Source organism: Ranitomeya variabilis, chromosome 3 (assembly GCF_051348905.1).
Source record: "Ranitomeya variabilis isolate aRanVar5 chromosome 3, aRanVar5.hap1, whole genome shotgun sequence".
NCBI lineage: Eukaryota > Metazoa > Chordata > Amphibia > Anura > Dendrobatidae > Ranitomeya > Ranitomeya variabilis.
This window is the reverse complement of record NC_135234.1, coordinates 111,066,416-111,092,016: the sequence shown is the minus strand read 5'-3', so window position 1 is coordinate 111,092,016 and position 25,601 is coordinate 111,066,416. Positions and strand designations below refer to the sequence as shown.

At 42.0% G+C, this 25,601-nt stretch overlaps 1 protein-coding gene across 1 annotated transcript in view; it reads right to left on the bottom strand.

The window, feature by feature from the left end:
• Window positions 1–25,601, bottom strand: part of SMTNL2 (smoothelin like 2) — a 130,940-nt gene that overhangs the window by 62,840 nt on the left and 42,499 nt on the right. The window contains exons 2-3 of the mRNA XM_077294505.1: window positions 5,741–5,828; window positions 4,974–5,195 (exon numbers count right to left, since the gene is read on the bottom strand). Of these exons, the coding sequence (XP_077150620.1) occupies window positions 4,974–5,195; window positions 5,741–5,828 (310 nt within the window). The remainder of the gene's footprint in view (window positions 1–4,973; window positions 5,196–5,740; window positions 5,829–25,601) is intronic.

Below are 25,601 nucleotides of genomic sequence, written 5' to 3'. Positions count from 1 at the left end.
TTTGCGTTAAAAACGCATGCGTTTTTATAGAAAAAACCCAGAAAACAGACTGAAAAGCCACCCACCACCATCAAGGTGATAAGGGATCCAAACCCTAACCCTAACTCTACCCCTAACCTCACCCCTAACCGTTTAATGAACCTTTTTGTGACAGTCATAGTGCCACGTATTTAAGTGCCACGTATCACTTATTTTAGTGCCACGTATTTCAATGCCACGTATTTCAGTGCCACGTATCACGTATTTCAGTACCACGTATTCAGTGCCACGTATTTCAGTGCCACGTACCACGTATTCAGTGCCACGTACCACGTATTTCAGTGCCACGTATTTCAGTGCCACGTACCACGTATTTCAGTACCACGTATTCAGTGCCACGTATTTCAGTGCCACGTACCACGTATTTCAGTGCCACGTATTTCAGTGCCACATATCACGTATTTCAGTACCACGTATTCAGTACCACGTATTCAGTGCCACGTATTTCAGTGCCACGTACCACGTATTCAGTGCCACGTACCACGTATTTCAGTGCCACGTATTTCAGTGCCACGTATTTCAGTGCCACGTATTTCAGTTACGTTTAGGGGGTAGGGTTAGGGTGACCAGGACATTCTTCTAATAAAAAGCTACCCCTAACCCTAACTAATTCTACTATTAGTGGATTTTCTAGTTGATTTTTTCATGGGAAAAAAAAAAAAAAAACGCATGCGTCTAAAAAACGCGGCGTTTTGCCGCGATTACATGCGTTTTTTTCACCACATGCGTTTTTTCAAAAACGCATGCAGATCAAAACGCAAGTGTGAAACCAGCCTAAGAAAGCCAAAACCGTTCTCCCTACTAAGGCTACTTTCACACCTAGTCCGTCGGTACGGGCCGTCGCATACCGTCGGCCCAACGGACAGTGTGTTAATTAATCACAGCGTGGGCAGCGGATGCAGTCTTACGACGCATCCGCTGCCCAGTGTGATGTGCGGGGAGGAGGGGGCGGAGTTCCGGCAGCGCATGCGCGGTCAGAAAAAGCGGACCCAACGGACAAAAAAACGTTACATGTAACTTTTTTGTGCCGACGGTCCGCCAAAACACCACGCATCCGTCGCACGACGGATGCGATGTGTGGCAATCCGTCGCAATGCGTCGCTATGTATAAGTCTATGGAGAAAAAACGCATCCTGCGGGCAACTTTGCAGGATGCGTTTTTTCTACATAACGACGCATTGCGACGTGCGTCGAACGACGCTAGTGTGAAAGCAGCCTTATGGACCTCTCTCTCTTCCTTTGGGAGGAAACTCTGGTTTGGCTGATAAGCTACTGTACTTTACATGATCATTGATTAAAATGGTTTTTGTCGAAAGTACTAAAAATGATCTGTAATGACTCCTCTGTGTTGGAGTGCTCTTGGGTTCATGCTTCAACATTTTTCTTGTCCTTAATGTGATATTGGGCCTCACACATTAATGTATTACTCTAGATTTGGTCTTTAACCCAATGGCCTACTTGTACATGTGGCAGTTTCTTCTTCGTGCCTCACTCATGTGTACCTTTGGGTCATGAATGGGTCAGCGGCTGCTAGAAAAGTTCAGTTCGTAATACAGAAACAAATGACGTTATAAAGCAGATTATGCTAGCCGGTCTTTCACACAAGAAAATGTCAGACAAAAATGTTTGTTCACATTCTCAACTTCTAGAGCTTGTGCTGTACTTGACAAGTCTGACATTTTAGGATAATAAACCGCATGTCAGATACATAGGTTATTTCATCAGTGAGCTAATACTCCGCTAAAAGATTGCATACAAGTATACCTAAAATGTTGATTTAGGCAGAACCCCTATATTTTAATAAGAGGAAGCAAAATAAACTGGAATTTGTAGGCTTCATCACCAACAGTTGGATAAAACCAATCATCTATGCCAACAATTTATCAAACACATTTTTTTTGTGTGTTTGTTCGCAAAAAAATACCATTACAGAATGAAGCATAAATGGGTTGTCCTGTACTTAGAAAAAAAATGGAATTTCTTCAAAAACGGCACCACAATTGGCCAAAAGGGTGAGTGTTGAGCTGTAGCTCGTCCCAATTCACTTGAATAGAGTTGCAATTGTGGATATCCCCCATGGACCGAGGAGTCGCTGTTTTTGTAAGAAAGAGAAAGCAGTTACCGTATTTTTCGGACTATGAGACGCACCGGACTATAAGACGCACCCAGGTTTTAGAGGTGGAAAATAGGAAAAAAAAAAATATTGAAGCAAAAAATGTGGTAAAATATTTACTAACATAAATAACATACTATTATATGTGTTGTTATTATATATAATAGTACGTTATGTTGGAAGTTGTGGGTAGAAAATGGTGCTGCGGGACCAGCGTGGTGTCTGTAAAGTACTATATGAAGACGTTGGAGGGTGAGTATAAGAATGGGGGCACAGGGCTTATATTTTCCAGCACTGAAAACTAATACTGGAGTGCTGCTTTGAGATCCCATTGGAGAACTATAACTCCCAGCATGTCCTGCAGATGCTATGGCATGCTGGGAGTTATAGTTCACCACAGGAGTGGCAGAGTGCTTTATTGTGTGTTGTAGTGATTAACCTTTTAATTGTGGCAGCCAGCCAGCCATGCTGTGGTGAGGTAAAAAGCTGGAGCATCCCATGACTGCACAGAGCTCTCCCTCTTGTTGCCTCTCCACAGCACAGGTCGTAACAGGAAGCCTGCAGATTCTAGTGCGGTGTCTGAAGGACCTGTGAGGACATCAGAAGAGGGAGGGCTCTGAGCTGCCATGTGATGCTCCAGCCCGCCCACTTCATGATTTTATTAATATTTTTCCGACAACAATGCCAGAGCATTGAATTTGAATAGGCTGGCTGTAATAGTAGTCAATGTAGAAGACTCTTGCTCCAAGCGTAGCAGTCTCCTAGGCATATATGAGGCTTTAGAGTTCAGATTAGGAGACAAGTGGCCAGTCCCTGCACTGTGGGCCAAACTCAGACCACAAAAGTAAGATGTGTGAATGCAGCCCAAGTCCATACATATATAACGTGAGGTGGAGACAAGTCGTTGAAAGGGTATGTTATTGGCTCAGAGGTTAACCCTATTGCTTTACAGAGCCGAGGTTCTGGGTTTAAAGCCCACCAAGGACAACATCTACATTGATTTTGCATCTTCTCCCCATGCGTTTCCTCTGCGTTCTCCAGTTTCTTTCCACACTCCAAACACAAACTGATAGGGAATGTAGATTGTGACAGGGAATGTAAACCACTGCGGAATATTATGGCGGTAGAATATTGATCAAAATTTCCTTTAAAATACCAGGACTTCATATTTCTCAAAACCTGGCAATATTATATGTCCTCAGGTTACACAAGCAGCAGACCATTTTGGTAAAGAATGTTATTCAGCATGTTTAGGTAAAATATTGTGTTGTCACAACACGAAGGCCAATCTCTCACGTCAATGAGCTAGGATACCAACCAACCACCTTTTAGTCGAGGACACTTGAAATCTCTCCTAATGACTGATCATTTTCACCCAATTATCAGATACAGAAGTGTGATCTTTTTTTGATTGAAAGGAACATAACTGAGTAAACCCTACATAATTGGCAGGTTATCAATGATACTTAACTAGTTCCAAAGTAAAGCAAAGGAAGGTGCCGGAGGGAGAAAGTGAAAAACTGGAGCTGCAGACAATGAAAGGTCTTTTAAACAGAAACCTGAAGACTGAAGACTGGATCTGTAAACCACCATTACAGTGGATCATTGTTCAAAAGTTGTACGCACACCTTTAAAATACTCAATAATCAGACAAAACTATTCTTGGTGGTAACTTTCAAAATTAACAATAGAGGTATAGGTACTGGATAACAGACGAACCACCCTGCAGCCCAGACAGTGTCAATGGGACAAGGTAGAAGAGTAAAGAGGCACCAACTTTTTGATCTGCAAATAATAGTATGTGTGGCCATCCATATACAACTTCTTATAGGATATATCTGGGTGGTGAACAGCTCAAAGTATAGCCTGACTTCAAAAGAAGGAATAGAAATGCAGAAGTCTGTAGCTTCTCTTCTCCTCTGCTTGAACCCGTTTTTACCTGCTCGTCACGAAGAATGATGTCCATGTGTGTGGAATAAAGGACCATTAATTCAAAGGATATGGGCGAGTGCTGCATTTCTATTCCTATTATTTGAAGTGTCTATGGACTTGTCAGATATTCCTGGAGGCAGTATAGGCAATGCTTATAGGGATAATGTATGCAAGTTATCAATTCTCCAGAGGGAAGAAAATACTCCATTAGCAAGACCAAAGTTTGGCTAATATGAAATTTTCATCCTTCTAAAAGGAGATCAAAGAGCTAAACAAAGATCTGTCTAATAAACCTTTGGGCCACCATTTAGATATATAGAGGTTCCGTTCCATAAATTTTTTTTGCTTAGAGTTAAAAGGGTTTCCATTTTGAGAAAAAAAAAAAAAAAAAAAAAAACACATCACTCCTCCAGGTCTGTAGTTTGTTAAAAAAAAAAATTAAGCAACAGTCTTTTAATCACCTTCCCTGTGCAAATCTCTGCCGCTGCTACGGATTTCTGTTACTATCTGCAGCGTTGGCAAGTGAACTCCGTGGCTCTTCACGTGTAGATGGCACAAGCCACTCGGAGCCACTGAGCTCAGTGATTGGTTGTAGAACCACTAAAGTGACGGCAGCGCTGCAGGCAATGACACTGGGAGCAGTGGTTGAGACTTGGCGCTGGACCCAGGGAGGGGGTGTAAATCAGATTGTTTTTGTTAAACTAACTGCGCCTGTGGGCACGGGTTTTCCCATATAAGCCACCCTCAAACCTTTATTAAATGTTAGAGCTGTAAATGAGTGGAACCCACTGGAAAACTTGAAATGATGCCAACTAACTCTTTGGTTGATCCCAATACCATTTATATGGGCAACTGATTCAGGCATGTAACTTTTCTTCTGTCTGCTCACCTTGTGTACTGCTTTGCTTCAATGGCATTTCCATGGAACTTTTTGGTTCTGAGATTGGTTGAAGGATGCTGCCATTGGAAGTGGTAGAGTGGGGGTCTCCACATACTTTCGTCACTGCAGTGACCGGCATGTGAGGCATTCTGACTGACATGGCTGGCAAGTGTCCCTGTGTTGGAGGTGTGGGAGCCTCGGAGACAGAATCCAATGGCATCTTCGCTTTCTCTGTTGAATGTGTATGAGAAAAAGTATTAGGCAAAAATATAATAATAATGTAATTCAATAAAACAAGCAGCATGAAAAAAAAAAGGACCCTCTCGGAGATTATATATGTTCACCTGGGCGGGTCGTGTGAGACAAAACTCAGTGGAAAAGTATGCTTGTTAAAGTATTAGGGTGCTGATCACACCCAACAAGTGGAGGACATGTTAAAGTGAAGGGACGAAAAGGGGTGGTGAATCCCGGATCCGCTGAAAATTATTCCAAGAGGTAAGGATAAAAAACAGTTTATTCTTGTAATGCGTTTTGGAGAAGAATTTACTAAACTTTACTCCGAAACAAATAGCAAGAACAGTTTTTTTTTTTTATCCTCACCTCCTGGAATCATTTTCGACAGCACCCTGGATTTGCCGCCTCTTTCTATTAAGCATGGAGGCACCAAAGATGCAAAGGTACCCAAAAACATAATGTAGAGGCCTACTGTTTTCGCTACCTTCACTGTGCAAAGCAAATGAACGATTAATGTTGTGCTGCATCTTCTGTATACATACCAGCGTATGGTTGATGTCCATTTTCCACAACTGAATTAGTAGTTGGCTTTGCAGCATCAACATTGTTGTTTGCCTCTGGCACGACACTCTGCCAAGAAAATGAACCAAATGTTACATGAATATGCCAGCTCATAGCCAATTAGTAATCACGTACAAAGCACAAGGGTACAGATTATGTCAACTTGAATAATAGCAGGATTATAGAAGGCTTACAAGCTAATACACTTTCACACTGGATGGCTAGCCAGGGCTTTATGAGATTTTACTGGAATTATGTAGAAGAGTGCAGGGATTACATTAATGCTATGTTCAGTCAGTAAAAGATAGATTACTACAGCATCAATGTCAAGTAGTAAGAGCATTTGTGGTGATACTACTAATGCTACATAAATCGCTATTTGTAATGTTAACAGCTGAGGCCAATTGTTACTACATTAACTCAGGAATAGTGAAGAAGTGATGTGACTGTGGGCACTATGCCCAGAGCAGGGCCTATGGGGTGCAGCGTGACACTGGGGCTCACTCCAGGCCTAAGCTAGACGTAACAGTATATACACAGAGTCAACATTTTGGGTTGTCAGACTTCTATAATAAAAAGGTACATTTTAGTGCTCTTCCCCATACCCATCTGCTTTTGTAAATATGGGAACAAAGTACATGGACTTGTCCAGTTAGCCTGAATTTAACCACATTCTACATGGCTGTCCAACTTCTAAAAAAAATATGCTCAAAATAACAAAATGATGTCTATTTACTGTGTCTGTGGCTCCAGTGCTGGCTACTCAGGTGGTCTCCACCAGACAGGAAGCCACTTCATCCTGTCCGAGTCACCTGACTGCTGCATCTAATCACACTCTTCAGCGGTCAAGTGGCTGCAAAGGGGCAACATCTTCCCGTCCTGGCATAGACAACCATGCCGCTGCTGGAGTCACAGAGTTTCCACCCAGTGAGCATACAGAAATTGTAAGCATCCATGCTGTTGGAAACATGTTTTATGTTTTTTTTTTTTTTTTTTAATGTGGACAGTCACTTAAAGAAGTTGTCCACTACTTGGACAACTTCTTCTCATACCCCAGGCTTGGTCCCGATAACATAATGAAGCCTATTCTCCCCTCCCGTGCTGGCGCCGTTACCGTGGAGTTGGCACTCGCTCTTTTTGGGGCTCCAGTGGGGTATTGTGACACATGACCCCAGCGCCCCATCAGCGCTGGCGTCACAGTCCCCCACCTCCTGTCGAATTGAACATGCAGAGGAAGTCAAGAGTTCAGCTGTAGCCCGGACTTCCTCTTCATGTTTGATTTGTCCAAAGGTGGAGACAGTGACGCCAGCGCTGATTGGGCGCCGGGGTCACGTCACAATATCACATGAGAACCCCGGGGAGATCGAGTGCAGACACCACAGGAACGATGCTGGCACCAGAGGGGAGTATAAGCTTTATTTCATCAGGGCCAAGCATGGGGTATGAAAAGGGGTTGTTCTAGTAGTGGACGACCCCTTTAAGAATAATTTCCATAGATAAAGTGGGCATTGATACCCCCAAAATCACCTTAGAGTAGGATATTTTCTGCTCTTTACCAGAAATAAAAACAAAGTCCTAAATGGGAGAAGGAACCCTTTCTTACAGGCAATCTGTCAGCTGATTCATGTTGCACAAACCATGGGCATCATGAACCAGGCACTACCATTGGCATCATGAACCAGGCACTGCCACAGTTATTTCAGCAGTGTCTGTTTTTACTCTGAAATGCTGCATATCTTCAGAGAAAACATACTTAACACAAAAGTCGTCCGGGAGCTATGCGTCTCAGTCAGATGACAAGTCCAAGGCTGGTACCCAGCAGATTCTTCCTGGCAGGTCTCTCACACAGGTAGGGAGACCTGTCAATCTGGAATACTGGTATAGGGAACAGCCGGACCACTCACCAGAAACACATAGACCCAGATTCATCAAGACGTACGTTTTGCATGCCAGTATTGATGAAAAGTGCAATGCACCAAGTTCATTAAAAGGTGTATGCCTCTTAATGAGTTAAGCGCATTTTTCCGTTCCACCCACCACCGAAGTACTTGTACTCCATTTAGGCTAGGTGCACATGTTGCGGATTTTGATGCGTTTCCGCAGCGTTTTTGGATGCGTGGAATTGCATCAAATCCGCAGTGTAGTGCACAAACAAGGTTAGCCAATATGAAATTTAAGGGTCTACAGTACATTTCGGTCTTAATTTAAGCACATTTGCCATAAATTGTGATAAAACGGTCAACTGTGTTTGGCCTTGGCCAACTGGCCAAGCTATTCCCATTTCTTCCAAGAGTTGGTGGAGAGTGAAAAAAAAGGTTAAAAATGACAAAAGTCACAAAATATTGCAATATTACACTAGAAAACTCCTTCAAGGATCTCGTCCGTGGTCTCCAGCCAGCTTTTTAAAGTATACTCGTTTCTCCACTATAGGAAAAACAATGTGAGTTGGTTTATTTCTGTATCTAATATATAAAGCTGAATGTGTGTGTGTGTGTGTATGTATGTATGTATGTATGTATGTCCGGGATTGGCATCTGAACCGTAGCAGCTACAGCCACAAAATTTTGCACAGTCACACGTCTGGACCCCGAGAGCGTCATAGGCTATGTTGTGAGGTGAAATTTTAACCCCGCGCTTTCCAATTCACCAAACAATTTTGCCCCTATCTACATAATGGGGAAAAAGTGAAAGGAAAAGTGTTGGAGGCGTCGCAGCTACAGGCACAAAATTTTGCACAGTCACACGTCTGGACCCTGAGAGCGTCAAAGCTATATTGTGAGGTGAAATTTTAACCCCGCGCTTTCCAAGTCACCAAACAATTTTGCCCCTATCTACATAATGGGGAAAAAATGAAAGGAAAAGTGTTGGAGGCAAATTAACAGCTGCCAGATGTGAACAAGGGGGACTTAAAGAATGACAGCGATGGCACCAAAGAGTATATACTGTACAGTTGCTAAGGTGGGGCCCCAACATGGGATAATCACACCACCACGGGGATATGAACACACACACAAAATGCGCCACACACTACCACGTGCTCGAACACATATACCACCCTCAGTGCACATTTCACCACACATACACCAACCTCGCCACATAAAAGTAGAAACACAAAAGTCGCCGCTCAAAACTCGCCACGCGCAAAACTCTCCACATGCAAAACTCGCCACACGTGCAAAACTCGCCACACGCAAAACTTGCACACGCAGAAAAATTGCCACACGCAGAAAAATTGCCACATGCACAAAAGTTGCAACACATGCAAAAGTTGCCTCACACAAAACTTGCACATACTCAAAAGGCACCACACATAAAACTCGCCACGCGCAAAACTCGCCATGCGCAAAACTTGCTGCACACAACTTGCTACACTAACCTGTCACATGCAACTCGACACACAAAAAGTTGCTACACGCATGTCGCCACACAAAACTCATCTCACAAAAGTCCCTACATGCATGTCGCCACACGCAACTCAACACACACAACTTGACACACGAAACTCGCCCTAAAAACACACACAAGTCTGGTATCCTTCAAAAATAAAAATCTGATTAATAAGCAGACAAACTACAAGAGCAACAAATGTACCATATAGGAATCCGGCAGCTGTCAGTCACATGACCAGTCTATTATGTGTATGTGTGAGCTAATATATACTGCCAGGGGGTGGGCTTACTGTTGGCTGGGGATTTATCAGGCTGCCATTTTAGCTTACAAATACTGAGGTAAAAATACTGACCAAATAACGTGTGAACGAGGGCTAATACAGGAGGAGATGGCATACAGCTATATACTATATACAGGAGATGACACACAGGTATATACTATTTACAGGGGAGATGACACACAGGTATATACTATATACAGGAGGAGATGACACACAGATATATACTATATACAGGAGAGATGACACACAGGTATATACTATATAGAGGAGGAGATGACATACAGGTACATACTACATACAGGAGGAGATGACATACAGGTATATACTATATACAGGAGGAGATGACACACAGGTATATACTATATACAGGAGCAGATTACCTACAGGTATATAGTATATACAGGAGGAGATGACACAGGTATATGCTATGTATAGGAGGAGATGACATACAGGTATATACTATATACAGGAGATGACACACAGATATATACTATATATAGGTGAGATGACACACAGGTATATACTATATACAGGAGATTACATACAGGTATATCTAATATATAAAGCTGAATGTGTGTATGTATGTATGTGTGTATGTCCGGGATTGGCATCTGTACCGTCGCAGCTACAGCCACAAAATTTTGCACAGTCACACGTCTGGACCCCGAGAGCGTCATAGGCTATGTTGTGAGGTGAAATTTTAACCCCGCGCGTTCCAATTCACCAAACAATTTTGCTCCTATCTACATAATGGGGAAAAAGTGAAGGGAAAAGTGTTGGAGGAAAATTGACAGCTGCCAGATGTGAACAATGAGGACTTAAAGAATGAGAGCGATGGCGACAAAGAGTATATACCGTACAGTTGCTAAGGTGGGGCCCCGACATGGGATACTCACCACACACGGGGATATGAACACAAACACAAAATGCGCCACACACTACCACGTGCTTGAACACATATACCACCCTCAGCACACATTTCACCACACACACACACCAACCTCGCCACATAAAAGTCGAAACACAAAAGTCACCACTCAAAACTCGCTACATGCAAAACTCGCCATATGCAAAACTAGGCTCACGCAAAACTCGCCACACGTGCAAAACTCACCTCATGGAAAACTCACCTCATGCAAAACTTGCACACACAGAAAAATTGCCACATGTACAAAAGTTGCACCACATGCAAAAGTTGCCTCACACAAAACTTGCACATACTCAAAATGCACCACACATAAAACTCGCCACGCGCAAAACTCGCCATGCACAAATCTTGCTGCACACAACTTGCTACACTAACCTGTCACATGCAACTCAACACACAAAATGTTGCTACACGCATGTCGCCACACAAAACTCATCTCACAAAAGTCGCTACATGCATGTCGCCACACGCAACTCAACACACACAACTTGACACATAAAACTCGCCCTAAAACACACACAAGTCTGGTATTGTCCTTCAAAAATAAAAATCTGATTAATAAGCAAACTACAAGAGCAACAAATGTACCATATAGGAAATACGGCAGCTGTCAGTCACATGACCTGTCTATTATGTGTATGTGTGAGCTAATATATACTGCCAGGGGGGAGGGCTTCCTGTTGGCTGGGGATTTATCAGGCTGCCAATAGCAACCAATCACAGCTCAGCTTCTATTTTGCTACAGTTAATTAACCTGAGCTCTGATTGGTTAATATAGGCAACAAAGACATTCTCAGTATAACAAAGCTAATATATGTTGTGAAATGCTTCTATTTGCTTAGTTTTTGCCTTTTAATAATTACATTTCTATCTATTTGTTTTGTGGTTTTTGTGTGCAGAATAAATTTTTGTTAACACATTCTATTTTGCTAACAGCAGTCATTAACCCGGGCGAAGCCGGGTAGTACAGCTAGTTATTTATATTGCTCTTTGCTCAACAAGTTGCCCTTACGTATTTCCATTGTCATACGGTTTAACACGAACCCTTACAGCGCTAAAACAAACCGCACACAAGGAGTGATCAATATTTTGAAACTAGGCAACATAATGTAAAGTATATACATTTGTAGCAGAAGGTGGGAGCCTCTGAATACATCTGTTTCCTGTAAAGAAGGTGATGCAGGATTGTATACAAAGGGCTGGTAACAAGCACCTACTAGCACAATCATGCAGGACTGTAGAGCGCCGGCCAAGGAAAGATGATGTTATCACAGAAATGCAATGTGTAACACATTACAGAGAATGTGGGTGTTTAAAGCCATGTATACAATATTCAGTGTATATTGTATATGTGTGTAATAATGTAGGTATAGAAAATTATCAAAATAAGCACAAAACTTAATTCAAGTTTAAAAATAAATCAAGTATAGACATTAATTTATTCTTCTTCCCAACCAGCTGATATTACATTTTCTTTATTTTCTGCGTACACGCATGTGCGTGGGGTTTACAGCATTCATTGCTCAGTAAACATGACGTTGCAATAGGATTCCCCAGTTTACTACGATTATGGCGACACCAAACAAAAAAAACAAACAAAAAAAAAAAGTGGCAAATTTTTCTTTCCTACAAGTGTGTTAAAAAAAAATAGGATTCTTGGTACAAAAGTGCGGCAGATACTTGACATACAAATGTACCAAACCCTTCATATAAGGAGACCTATTCTAAAGCGAACCTGTCATTTTTAGGCAGCATGACACCGCAAGAGGCTCCTCTGAAGTGCACAGAAAGCCTTGTTTGCTAGGTGGGTCGCCTTTAGTTTCTCCCTTCTTTGCTTCATTTGGTTGTCAGACATGTCTCTATAAGAGACCCGACAAGTGGAAGCAGATGGGGAGAACTAAGGTCATGTTCCTACGATGAGCTATTGCCAAGTTTTTCACGTCGCAGATTTTCTGAACCTATTACGTAAATTAGGTTACCTGTATTTTTTAGCGCATTATTTATAAGTATTTTTATTGTGTTTCTGGCATTGCAGTTTTTGTCTTCTTGGCATGTCATCTTTTAAAGGGAATCTGTCACCTCATTTTTTATATAGTGTATAAGCTGCGGCCACCGCCATCAGGGGCTTATGTACAGCGTTCTGTAATGCTTCCGTAATGGTCCTGGCGCCTCCCATCTTCATACGATGACGTCCTCTTCCTTGCTTCCTGTAGCGGCTTCGGCGTAGGCGTACTTTATCTGCCCTGTTGAGGGCAGAGCAAAGTACTGCAGTGCGCAGGCGCCGGGAAAGGTCAGAGAGGCCCAGCACCTGCGCACTGCAGTACTTTGCTCTGCCCTCAACAGGACGTCACCGCTGTGCTCTGCTTTTACTTTACGGCCGGCCGGCGCTCACAGTCAGTGCGGGAAGCAGACGGCCAGGGACCTGACGGACATCAGAAGGTGAGTATGTACTGTTTTTTTTTTTACATTTACAATGGTAACCAGGGTAAATATCGGGTTACTAAGCACGGCCCTGCGCTTAGTAACCCGATGTTTACCCTGGTTACCCGGAGACTTCGGCATCGTTGGTCGCTGGAGAGCTGTCTGTGTGACAGCTCTCCAGCGACCACACAGCAACGCTGCAGCGATCAGCATCGTTGTCGATATCGCTGCAGCATCGCTTAATGTGACGGTACCTTTACATTGGGGGCTTATCTACAGCATTACACAATGCTATATATAAGGCCCTGATGGCGGTGGCCGCAGCTTATACACGAAAAAGTAGGTGACAGATTCCCTTTAAGCAAAGTCTCTTTATTTATGATACTTTCTGGTATTTGGCTTTGACAAAAACTTTATTGATACAGTCATGGGTGGATTACACACATTTTTTACTTGTGGATTTTCCGCATTAAGTGCAAGCCTATGAGAAAAATCTGCACATAAAGCTCAGTGTATCCGCAAGAGAAATGGACATGCTGCGGATTTGAGACACGCATGAATCTGTTAAAAAGAAGCACAGTGGGCATGAGGCTTCTATAAATCTCATCCACTTTGCTGTAAGACACAGTTTTTGGTGGGGCAAAAATAGAATCAAATTTACCAAAAACTTGTCATTGTCACACAGCCCACATGTCTTTTTTGGAGACACCACACCTTCCATTAGGGAAACTAAAATTGATGATTTGTTCCCCGCAACGTCATGCAAACCAGATTAGGGCTCCAATTCATCAAAACTGGTGTTTTGAAGGCCAGTCTTAACGAATGATAAGCTGAAGTAAAACATGCCAAATTCAATAAGAGTCTGGCGCTACCATGAGAAATGTACTAAACCAATGGGATACAAAAAGTATCAGACACACCACTCCAGGGATGATATAAAAGAGTGACAATTTTTATTGAAAAATACACATATACTACAACAATTAAAAGACAAAAATAGCAAAAATCCAAGTAAGAGGAAGGATAGTACCCGAGTATAGTGCACAAGAACCAAGGGCATGAGGTAGGTAGGTAATAGTATTTTTGCAGATCATGGGAATGACATGAATGTCTATAATATAATCACTCCATAGTCACATGCATAAGAAGTGGCCATTCAGCCATAATATAAAGTGCCAATGCGAAAAAAGGAGCTAGCATAGTCATATACACATACCCATAAAATCCGCCTGTCTGTCCTCAGCCTCACCCAGATGTCCCGACGCGCGTTTCGCGTTTTCAGCTTTATCAAGGGAAGATAAGCAGGTGCATTAATTAGTACAACCTATAAATTGGAGCGTGTAACTATAGACAGGACATGCACAACTTATCTTCCCTTGATAAAGCTGAAAACGCGAAACGCGCGTCGGGACATCTGGGTGAGGCGGAGGACAGACAGGCGGATTTTATGGGTATGTGTATATGACTATGCTAGCTCCTTTTTTCGCATTGGCACTTTATATTATGGCTGAATGGCCACTTCTTATGCATGTGACTATGGAGTGATTATATTATAGACATTCATGTCATTCCCATGATCTGCAAAAATACTATTACCTACCTACCTCATGCCCTTGGTTCTTGTGCACTATACTCGGGTACTATCCTTCCTCTTACTTGGATTTTTGCTATTTTTGTCTTTTAATTGTTGTAGTATATGTGTATTTTTCAATAAAAATTGTCACTCTTTTATATCATCCCTGGAGTGGTGTGTCTGATACTTTTTGTATCCCATTGGTTTAGTGTAATATTTACACACCCCGTATATGCTTCCTATGGGATTTTCCTACTTTGGTGGAGGAACCCTGTGATTAGCAATATTATGTTTATGGACATTTTTGTTCATGAGAAATGTACTGCAGTCACAGACACGAGTACAATTGGTAATACTTTATGCCACATGTGTACGTCAAATTTGTGCCAGTAAGATATACCTCCCTAAAAACAAATGTTAAAAAACAAAAACACACACACTCAAAACATTCTGTACCGCAAATTGGTATCAACAAAACGTTGGCTCACCATGAAGCATTTTTTGTATTGCTGTAATCGCACTGATTTGGCCAAATCACATTTCAAAGTCATATCTACCGCACAATGAATGCCATAAAAAATAAACAAACAATGGCATTTTTCATTTTACCACTTCATCCTACTACAAATTTTCCAGTACATTGTACAACAAAATCAATGGCGTCATTGAAAACTACAGCTTGACCCCAAAAAAGCCCTCATACATCTATGTTGCTAGGAACGAGGAAAAAAACCAAACAAAAAAAAGGTCATGGCTCTTGTAGAAAGGCGAGGAAAAAACAAAAAAGTGCAAAAGAGGAAAATACGTTTATATAGATATTGAAGGTATCTGTCTATATCTAGAAGTTCTAGCCACTATTAAACATGATGGTGGGTAGATGACCTCATTACAGAATGAAGTCCACAGCTGCTTTACTTCACGTCAGCCTCCTACTCTGCACCAGGACATGGATTACCCATTAGACACGATTACTCGGCATACAATAATATGACATCCATCTGTGATCCCAGACCTTTAAAAACTTTCTAATACTATAATATCTAAAAAGGTTATCAAACAGCCAAATGAAAATAAACAAAAATAGAATGTTTTGTTGACCTAATTTCCCATCTTTCTTCAAGTCCAGATGGGCTATGGATGGCCATTAATGGTAATTTAATGATATAGTTAATTTAATGAAGATCATGTAAAGTAATAGGACGTGTTTACTGGGAATATTAATATAAATGTACCACAACAACAACAACGACACACAAAACCTTATATGCACCGTTTTTCACGTTTACAAATTACACCAAGCGGAAAAATGCAATGTATTAAAAAGGTTCAGGAAAAAATGCCACAAAAATGCAGCAGTTGTAAAATAAAATGTAAAAAATGTTTAATTAAAAAAGCAAAAATGCTTGTAATAACGGATGAAGATCAGAGTTTGCTACAAGCCAATAAATAAATAAAAGACCAAAAAACAAGTATGTAAAGAAGGCCTATTTCTAGCCCTGATGGGAGGGTCAACTATTATTACACAAAAATATTTTCTATCAGCTCAGGATCCAGAATTCTTTATAAGAGCAATTAGTTTCCAAAATATCTGATTCCACTATCTCTCCGCCATCTATAATGTTAACTAAAAAATACTAGCCCTAGTATTGTGTTTTGCAACCAGTATAAGTATTGTAGCTTAATTTATCTCTGACTGTTTGGTTCTGTTCTCAAAACAGGTTTATTCTGAGAGAGCAGAGCATGTAATGGATGGTGGCTGTGCATTTCGGTCAGTGAGCGGGTCCTTAACCTCTGAAACTTAATTTAAAAATACTTCCCCGATTAGGCTTTAGACTCCATCACAATGTGTCCCGTGTTCACCAAATAAATGTCTCATTGTGGGTGTTATCAGGACAACACATACCAGAGGCCCATCCTCCCACTTACACTGACACTTCTGTTTGGAAGCCTGCCGAGCATCTGCAGCCAGACACCCCTGGCTACACGATAGCACCAGCTTCCTTGTCACCACTCCTGAGCCAACTCCACATAATCAAGACCAGAGAGGAGCAAAATGCATGTGTACTCATCTGGTATATGGAATAAAGAGAGCAAGAAATAAAATAAAAACAGATTTAAAAAAATAAATTTTTTTTTTTGAAAACTACCGTAAATCATTGAGCTAACATATACATTAAAGTTCATAAAGTTTGTCTAAATGTTTTGCATTTAAAACACACAGCAAAGTTATACCTTTGAAAGTACCGGAACATATGAGGGAATTGAAATTAACACCTAAAATCTCTCACGTTGCGGATTCACGGCGGATTTCGCGTGTGTTTTTACACCTGCGGTTTCCTATAAAAGGAATAGGTGTAAAAGGCTGCAGAATCCGCACAAAGAATTGACATGATGCGGAAAATAAACCGCTGCGTTTCTGCATGGAATTTTCCGCAGCATGTGCACTGCGAATTTGGTTTTCCATAGGTTTACATGGTACTCTACAACGCATGGAAAACTGCTGCAGATCCGCAGCCAAATCCGCAACGTGTGCACAGATCCTAAAGGCTGCTGTGCATCCTGTATTCCGTGGATGTAGAAAGCAGAAGTCTGGGTACTCAACCTATTAGCACCATGAGGAGCCCCATCATTTACCCCGAATTCAAACATAGAATCTGATCCTGATGATGGTTAAATGAGGTGCAGATCTCACGGCTTCCTTAATACATTAAAATCACAAACCTAAAAATGGAGAGATTCAATTGAACATTGTTGAGTTACTAGTAACGCAACCAAAGAAAATGCCATTGATTAGTTCTTTGCAAGTTTGTGCATGATGTCAGCGAAACATGTTGCTGTTAACTAGAACATCCAGAATTTCCGCAATAGTTCACCCATGAATAAAGAAAAAAACAAAAAAAAAGTGAAAATGTAGACCATAAAAAGAGTAAATGAGTTGTCCCAACCCTGTTCGAAATGTAGCCACACACTTCATCATCTCACGGTCATTACTCCATTTGCAGAAATCCATTGAGTTTAGCGGGCCTTATATAGTATTGTTAATATGATATATTACACCTCTACTTTAAGGGGTCTCTGCAAAGACCTTATATGATTTGTAAGTAAACTAAACATTGTACCGCTATGGCCAGCTAAGTGAATGATCACAACCCTAGTTATTCTTAACTTTCTGGTGGGTGTTGTATCGCGGTGGTATTACTATACCAGTGATTTTATATAGTACCATAATTTACATTTTTCATGAACAAACAGGTGAACTGAATATAAAAAAATTGCAATATATTATTATTATTATTCATTTTTATAGAGCCATTTATTCCATGGCGATTTCCATGTGAAAAAAGGGGCATACATAGACAAGTACAGTACAATAAAGATGAGCAATACAAGGCACACACATGTACAGAAGGAGCGAGATCTACAGTCTATATTATGGATAAATATGCTTCAAAACTGCTCAAATCTGTCTACAAATCTTCAGTGAATAATGAACTTCCACCTCCTGCTTACAGAAGTCTATAGAGAGGGGACGGCAAGTAACTGGTGAGTGACAGGATCAGAGAAAGCCAAAGTGAAAAGGCTCAAGTGTCTAGTGCAGAGGAGAGGAAATGAAGTGCTTTAAATGCAGAGTACACACCATGCAATGGCCAGAAACAATGGTATTCCTTATATACACACATGCCAACTCATCCTTAATAGTCTCTGAAATGACAGTGTACTTTAATACTAATGTCAATATATTTTTATACATTCATTCAAATGAGCATAGCCATGGTTGTGCCAAGTCGTCATGATCGATATCTGCTGTTTACAGAGCGCTCACCTTTAAGGACATATTCACATGTGGCAGATTTATTAGGTCCATCTGAACTAGGCTTGTCAAAAATCTATTTGGTGAAATACTTTACACATTAAGTCTGCTACATGTGAATTCACCCAAAGACTAGAGTCACACGACCACTTTTATCTCTCATCCAAGGAAATTGGTCCCATTATGCTGATCAGACTCTTTCCAAGCACCCATAGAGTTGAATGGGTGACACCATCCAATTTTCGGTGGGAAATCGTGCGTGCTGCAATTTAAACTTCGGACCTACTCTGTCCAAGGGGAAAAAAAACGAGTGCTATCCTGCAAAACGACATAACACTCATCCCAGTTTTATGGTCGTGTGCCCCAATAGGAGATTCCCAGGTGGGGAGACTTTACCCAAGATGTCCATATGGCATTTGGAGAAGCCATACCTGCCAAGGTATGCAGTCATGTATGACTGTCGCGATAGAGATGGGTCAGCTCACCTTTCTCCTACTCTTGGTGCTGCCAATGAATGACCCTACACACTGGGGATGTTGATACAAGCATAAGTAAACAGTGACTGGAGAAAAGTGATGTAAATCATCTGTTGTAATGCTATGATGACCACACTGATAAATATATTTGTTAAACTTACATTGCATTAATGAACAACAGCTGCAAAGATCAATGTTTTACTATGGCAAATAGATCACCGCTCCCTACTGCATAAATACACAAACTGCGACATGTGCTGTGCTGCCACACTATGGACTCAGACTCCATCTCTTTTTGAGTAGACACAAAAGTTTAAAAGGCAATAAACGGCATTCCTTTGTGTTTGTGATCTCTCATCAATGATTAATTGTACCGTCCTCCTGCGTGCAGCGCTGCGTCACACTCAACAATACTATTTGGATACAGGCCGCAGTAATTTACAGGCCGGCTCCAGCGTTGGCGTACATGTCATAACATTCACAAGTGCTGTGGTCGTGCTAGACGTCTGCCTGGCAAAGAACAATAGTTTATTAATGCTATCATCTAATGTCCTTAGACTCCCAAGCATAAATAATCTCGGGACAAATGCACCACATGCTGACGTAACTTACTGACTCATAAGGCAAGCAGCAGGCTACAGCTTGTGGAGTGCCGAAAAATGTGGAATCACGTAGCATCCTCTACATAAGTCAACTAGGAGTATATTCACACACAGCAGATTTGTTGCAGACGTTTCCATCAAATTTATCCCCCTATCCATAATTTACTGAATGTTAGGGGCTTCCCACTGATCGGACTCCCACCGATCCGGCGGTAGACTACCATCTGAATTGAACAAGTGATGGAACTGGGAACATTTCTAGCACTGAACCTTGTCAAAGTTAGGCTATTATTGACACATCGGTGTAACATGTCCCAGTGGCGTCACTACTTTCTCGGACAGAATACTGACCCATAGAGGTTCAATGATGCACACACACAGTGTTAAAAAAACAAAAAACAAAAAAACAAAACAAATGTGTCTCAAGTCCTTGAGAACCAGAGCAGGTACTATCCTCATCAGTTTCACGGATCAGACTCAGCCATTAAGGACTATAGAGAACCATGTAAAACAGATGACACAGAAGACAGACTTTGTACTTCAGTTTTCCATCAGAGTTTTATCAATTCTTAATTGAAAAATTGTTAAGAGTCAATGGATTTAAAAAAGAAAAAAAACACTTCAGACTGTCTACCAGCTTTAGTGGGGAAAAAAATGGATGAGAAAAAAAACTGATGCAACTAGTAGGACACCTGACCGGAAGCCATCTTCTAAACTTGTAGACAAGCGCAGTGCATCTCTGAAGCCGGGAAGCATACAGGGCTGGTTAGGCAGGGAATTTGCTCCTACACAAGTGAATGCTGCTGGGTTGGGGGGCATGGGGGACCTGTCAGGTTACCTTTAACAGTCACCAGGGACCAAACAGCACAGGGACTAGTCAAACAGGCAGGTCCCAGTCAGCTTTTTCTCACCCGCTCCCACTGAATGACAGGTTTCTCCCTGCGTGTGTGCCCGTGTGCATAAAGACAGACCTGTCACTCCAAGGGAGCAGGCTGTCCGATTAGTCTCCCATGCGGCTACGTCCCTGGCGACTCATAAAAGTAGGTTTTTCTCTGAAATGCCGCAGAGCTTCAGAATCAAACATACTTGGCTGATATCATGCAGCCAGTGCCCGATTCATGCTACCCGTGGATCCGGCAGCATGCATCAGCTATCCGGTTTTCTTTAATCAGTTCCTGACACGGGTCCATTTTCATACAAATTAATGTAAAGAACTTAATATCCCACCCCATCACAGGAACAAGTGCCACAAGATAATCAGTGTTATTTACTGCATCTTTCAGTGGTTTTAAGGTTATAGCTGCCCCATGTATTTGGCAGGAAACATACAGTACATGACTAATAAAAGATACAAGATAAAGATTAAAATGTCAGATTAAGGAGGCAGAAGTCTGCTGATGTGATCAAGTATTGTGCAAGCAATTAACCTCACATACAGGTGCTTCTCACTAAATTAAAATATCGATCAAAAAAATTTAATTTATTTAAGTTCTTCAATACAAAAAGTGAAACTCATTATATAGAGAGTCATTACAAGCAGAGTGATCTATTTCAAGTGTTTATTTCTGTTAATGTTGATTATTATGGCTTACAGTCAATGAAAACTCAAATCATTATCTCAGTAAATTAGATTAATAAAAACACCTGCAAAGGCTTCCTAAGTGTTTAAAAAGGTCCCTTAGTCTGTTTCAATAGGCTCCACAATCATGAGGAAGACTGCGGACTTGACAGATGTCCAGAAGACAGTCATTGACACACTCCACAAGGAGAGTAAGCCACAAAAGGTCATTGCTAAAGAAGCTGGCTGTTCACAGAGTGTTTTATCCAAGCATATTAATGGAAAGTTGAGTGGAAGGAAAAAGTGTGGTAGAATAAGGTGCACAAGCAACCGGGATAACCAACATCTTGAAAGGATTGTTAAGAAAAGGCCATTCAAAAATTTGGGGGAGATTCACAATGAGTGGACTGCTGCTGGAGTCATTGCTTCAAGAGCCACCACACACAGACGTATCCAGGACATGGGTTTCAAGTGTCGCATTCCTTGTGTTAAGCCAAGGAGAAAAAACTGGACTGTTGCTCAGTGGTCCAAGGTGTTTTCAGATGAAAGTAAATTCTGCATTTCATTTGGAAATCAAGGTCCCAGAGTCTGGAGGAAGAGTGGAGAGGCCACAATCCAAGCTGCTTGAAGTCTAATGTGAAGTTTCCACAATCAGTGATGGTTTGTGGAGCCATGTCATCTGCTGGTGTAGGTCCACTGTGTTTTATCAAGACCAGTGTCAGCGCAGCCATCCACCAGGAAATTTTTAGATCACTTCATGCTTCCCTCTGCAGACAAGCTTTTTGGAGATGGAAATTTCATTCTCCAGCAGGACTTGGCACCTGTCCACACTGCCAAAAGTACCAATACCTGGTTTTAAAACAATAGTATCACTGTGCTTGATTGGCCAGCAAACTCGCCTGACCTTAACCCCAAAGAGAATCTATGAGGTATTGTCAAGAGGAAGATGAGAGAGACCAGACCCAACAATGCAGACAAGCTGAAGGCCGCTATCAAAGCAACCCTGGGATTCCATAACACCTTCATGCCACGCCGCATTGATGCAGTAATTGATGCAAAAGGAGCCTCGACCAAGTATTGAGTGCATTTACTGAACATACATTTCAGTAGGCCAACATTTCAGATTTTAAAATCATTTTTCAAGCTGATGTTATAAGGTATTCTAATTTACGGAGATAATGACTTTATGGCTTACAGCCAATGAAAACCCAAATCAGCATTATTAACAGATATAAACACTTGAAATAGATCACTCTGTTTGTAATGACTCTATATATGAGTTTTACTTTTTGTACTGAAGAACTGAAATAAATTAACTTTTTGATGACATTCTAATTTAGTGAGAAGCACCTGTATGTAGTAATTGGGGCCACAACCCAAAGACTCATCACATCCGGCCTAAATAAACTGTTTAGGTCAAGACTGGACACTATGGTAAATGACAACAAGTATGTCAAGTGTAACTTATGCCATAAAATCTAGTGACAATAGAGAACTGTAAAAGAAAAAAGCCTCAAAGAGAGACTCATTACTGAGTCTTTTGTTCTAATGGAGTGCATGAACAGTTGTAACCTATATTCCAGATTAGATAAGGAATCTACCGGAGATTTAATATTATTTCTGGAACAGTTCAAGAAGTTAATATTTAATTTAGGAAATCACAGAAAAAGATAGAATCAGACATGAACCTGAGCGTGGTCGATGCGTAAGGAACCTTTGAGGACAGCATGCAGAGAACAAGCTTCCACCTTGGGAAAAGCTGGCAATTTTGCATTTACAATTGCCATGTTGGTGAAACAGAACCAATGTTTCAAGGGGGTTATCCAGGACTTTTTGTTTCCCGAATTTATGCTAAGCACTTATGAGCAGGTAGTTGCTAACTGTGCTGTCCTGGGACGATCTCTACCAGCTCAGAATGGTCGCATACAGTTCCAACGATTCTCCAGCTGCCTATGACAAGTCAACAGCAGTTCCTTCTCTTCTGCTGTCAATGGGGTATCACTGCTGAGGTCATGTTGATTGACAGCTGGCTCAGTCTAGAGCAGCAGGGAGACAGCTGTCGATCAATGTGATGAAAAGTAAAGTGTAGCTGACTGAGGTTTTAATGGAATTTAAAAGGACTGCATAACATCGCCAGAGAAAACATACTTTGAAAAGCTGGCTGGGGACTAGGCATCTCAGATGACAAGTGTGAGGCCGGTCAATGACTGACTGGTCTAACCATTTGTGTACATGGAGAGAGAGCTGTATAAGGGCAGAGAGAAGCTGTTGGGTACTGCCTTCGGACTAGGTCAGTTCCTGATCCACTTTTTAATGAGTTTTGGATGTCTAGCCTGAAGCCAGTCCTTGGCTGCTTCTACCACTCTGACACCCTTGAGCGACAAGTCTCTCTCTATGTAGACAAATAAGATGAAAAAGTGTCAGTCATGGGAATTTGGGAGTGAAGAAGCTGCCAGGGACCAGTGTTGGTCTAGTCATTTGAGACCCAGTCCTCAACTGGATTTTAAAAATTATATTTTCTGTGTAATGATACAATGTTTTAGAGTAAAACATATCTGGCTGCACTAACGCAGACCAAGTCGGATTCATGCTGCCAGCAGTTCGTCCAGCATAAATCATTTCACAGGATCCCTTTAAAAGGTTGTCCAAACAAACAAACAAACAAAAAAAAACACTCACCAATCAGACCCCCATCATTCTAATGCCATTGTCTGACACCAGTCTCCCAGTTTCCTCTTTTGTTGGGATAACTTCAAGAGACCGCTGCAGCCAATCAAGAGCCACTGATGCCGCATACTTTACATCCATCAGTCGGAAGATACGAATTGCTCTTCCAGGTAAATGTTCGGAATGTGAAGGCTGCAGCCAATTAGTGTCGTATCATTGGTTACAGCGGTCACAGGATAACCCCTGGCAAAAGATAAAGACAAAACTGAGAGGACACAGGCAGTCATGCAGCTGAAGTCTGGTAGTATATGCTATTTGTTATACACTATAAAAAAAAAATTAAACGGCGAGGTTATAGATTTATGGCACAACTTTATAGGCACACATTTGAATAGAATTGTCTATATGAGCAGTAGGGCCTATTACTACAGCACAGATACAAATAGTCAGTCCCCCAAACAGTGCCCATGAAGACGTTTAAAACTTAACGGAAAAAAAAGGGGACAAGGCGAAAGAGAAGGCGATTAGAATATTTAATTAAAATCTGTTGACATGATCTCGTAATGTAAACAAATGACTATTGGTGCTGTAAACTAGTTACATTGATATCTTTGGTGAAGAAATCCGCTTTGCTGTTCTTATTTAATCACCATTTGCAGTTTTCTGGTAATTAAAGGGCCACTGTCACCCCCTCCAGCCGTTATAAACTAAAAGAGCCACCTTGTGCAGCAGTAATGCTGCAGTCTAACAAGGTGGCTCTTTTAGTTTTTGATTCATTTATTACCTCAATAAAGCGTTTTAAAAATTGGCCACACATACCAGATATTGTACCAGGAGGCGGTCCGAAGCGTCCTGTATGAATCCCCCAACTGCTGTCACTCTTCTCTTCAGGGCCGATGGTACCCGCCCCCTTCGCGTTGTTGCTTCTTAAATCCGGCGCCTGCGCTGTGCGTGCCTGCCTGGGGCCTGCGCAGTGTTCTTTGTCAGTCACATCTCAGATGCCGGGTGCCTGACTGCGCCTGTGCGGGCAGTGCGGCCGCCCTGTTACTGAATCCCCGCCCCGCATTGTGTTATTCATTATGCACAGTGCGGGGCTGGCATTCCTGGGCATGCGCACTGCGCTGTTCAGGCGCTCCCCCATCTCGGAGGCTCTCCCATCTCTGACGCTCCCCCGCCTTCCCAGGAACCCCAGCCCCGCACTGTGCATAATGAATAACCCAGTGCGGAGCGGGGATTCAGTAACAGGGCGCAGTCAGGCACCCGGCATCTGAGATGTGACTGACAAAGAACACTGCGCAGGCCCCAGGCAGGCACGCACAGCGCAGGCGCCGGATTTAAGAAGCAACAACGCGAAGGGGGCGGGTACCATCGGCCCTGAAGAGAAGAGTGACGGCAGTTGGGAGATTGATAGAGGACGATTCGGACCGCCTCCTGGTACAATATCTGGTATGTGTGGCCAATTTTTAAAACGCTTTATTGAGGTAATAAATGAATCAAAAACTAAAAGAGCCACCTTGTTAGAATGCAGCATTACTGCTGCACAAGGTGGCTCTTTTAGTTTATAACGGCTGGGGGGGGGGGGTGACAGTGGCCCTTTAAGTTTCAGTGCACAGGGGCCGGACTGTATATGGGGGTCTTCTCCCTGTCTGGGATCCCCGGCCCTCTGCCTGCCTGCAGTCTATGAATGAGCTGCCTGCTCTGTTTAACATCTCAGCAGTGACCGGTCATTTACAGAATGGAGGGGCCGGGAATCACAGACAGGGGAGAAGAAGACCCCAAGTACAGTCCGGCCCCTGTGCACAAATATCTAATAAGCAGAAAACTTCAAATGGCAATTAAAGAAGAATCACAAAGCGGATTTCTTCACCAAAGACATCAATGTAACCAGTATTACAGCACCATCACAGCCATGTCTCTACCGTACATTACAAAATTGTGCTGACAGGTTCTCATTAATATAGAAGTCACTGTCTCTAGTTTGCATACAAGTGAGTGATTGAAGCCAGATAATTGAACATTGGCTAGACAAAGATGATTACGCCTTGATACTTCTGGCAGGCAGCACATGCTTGCCGACTGAAACCGTACACAAATGAACAGGCTGGTGTGTCTGCTCCTCTTCCCTGTGCATCTTAA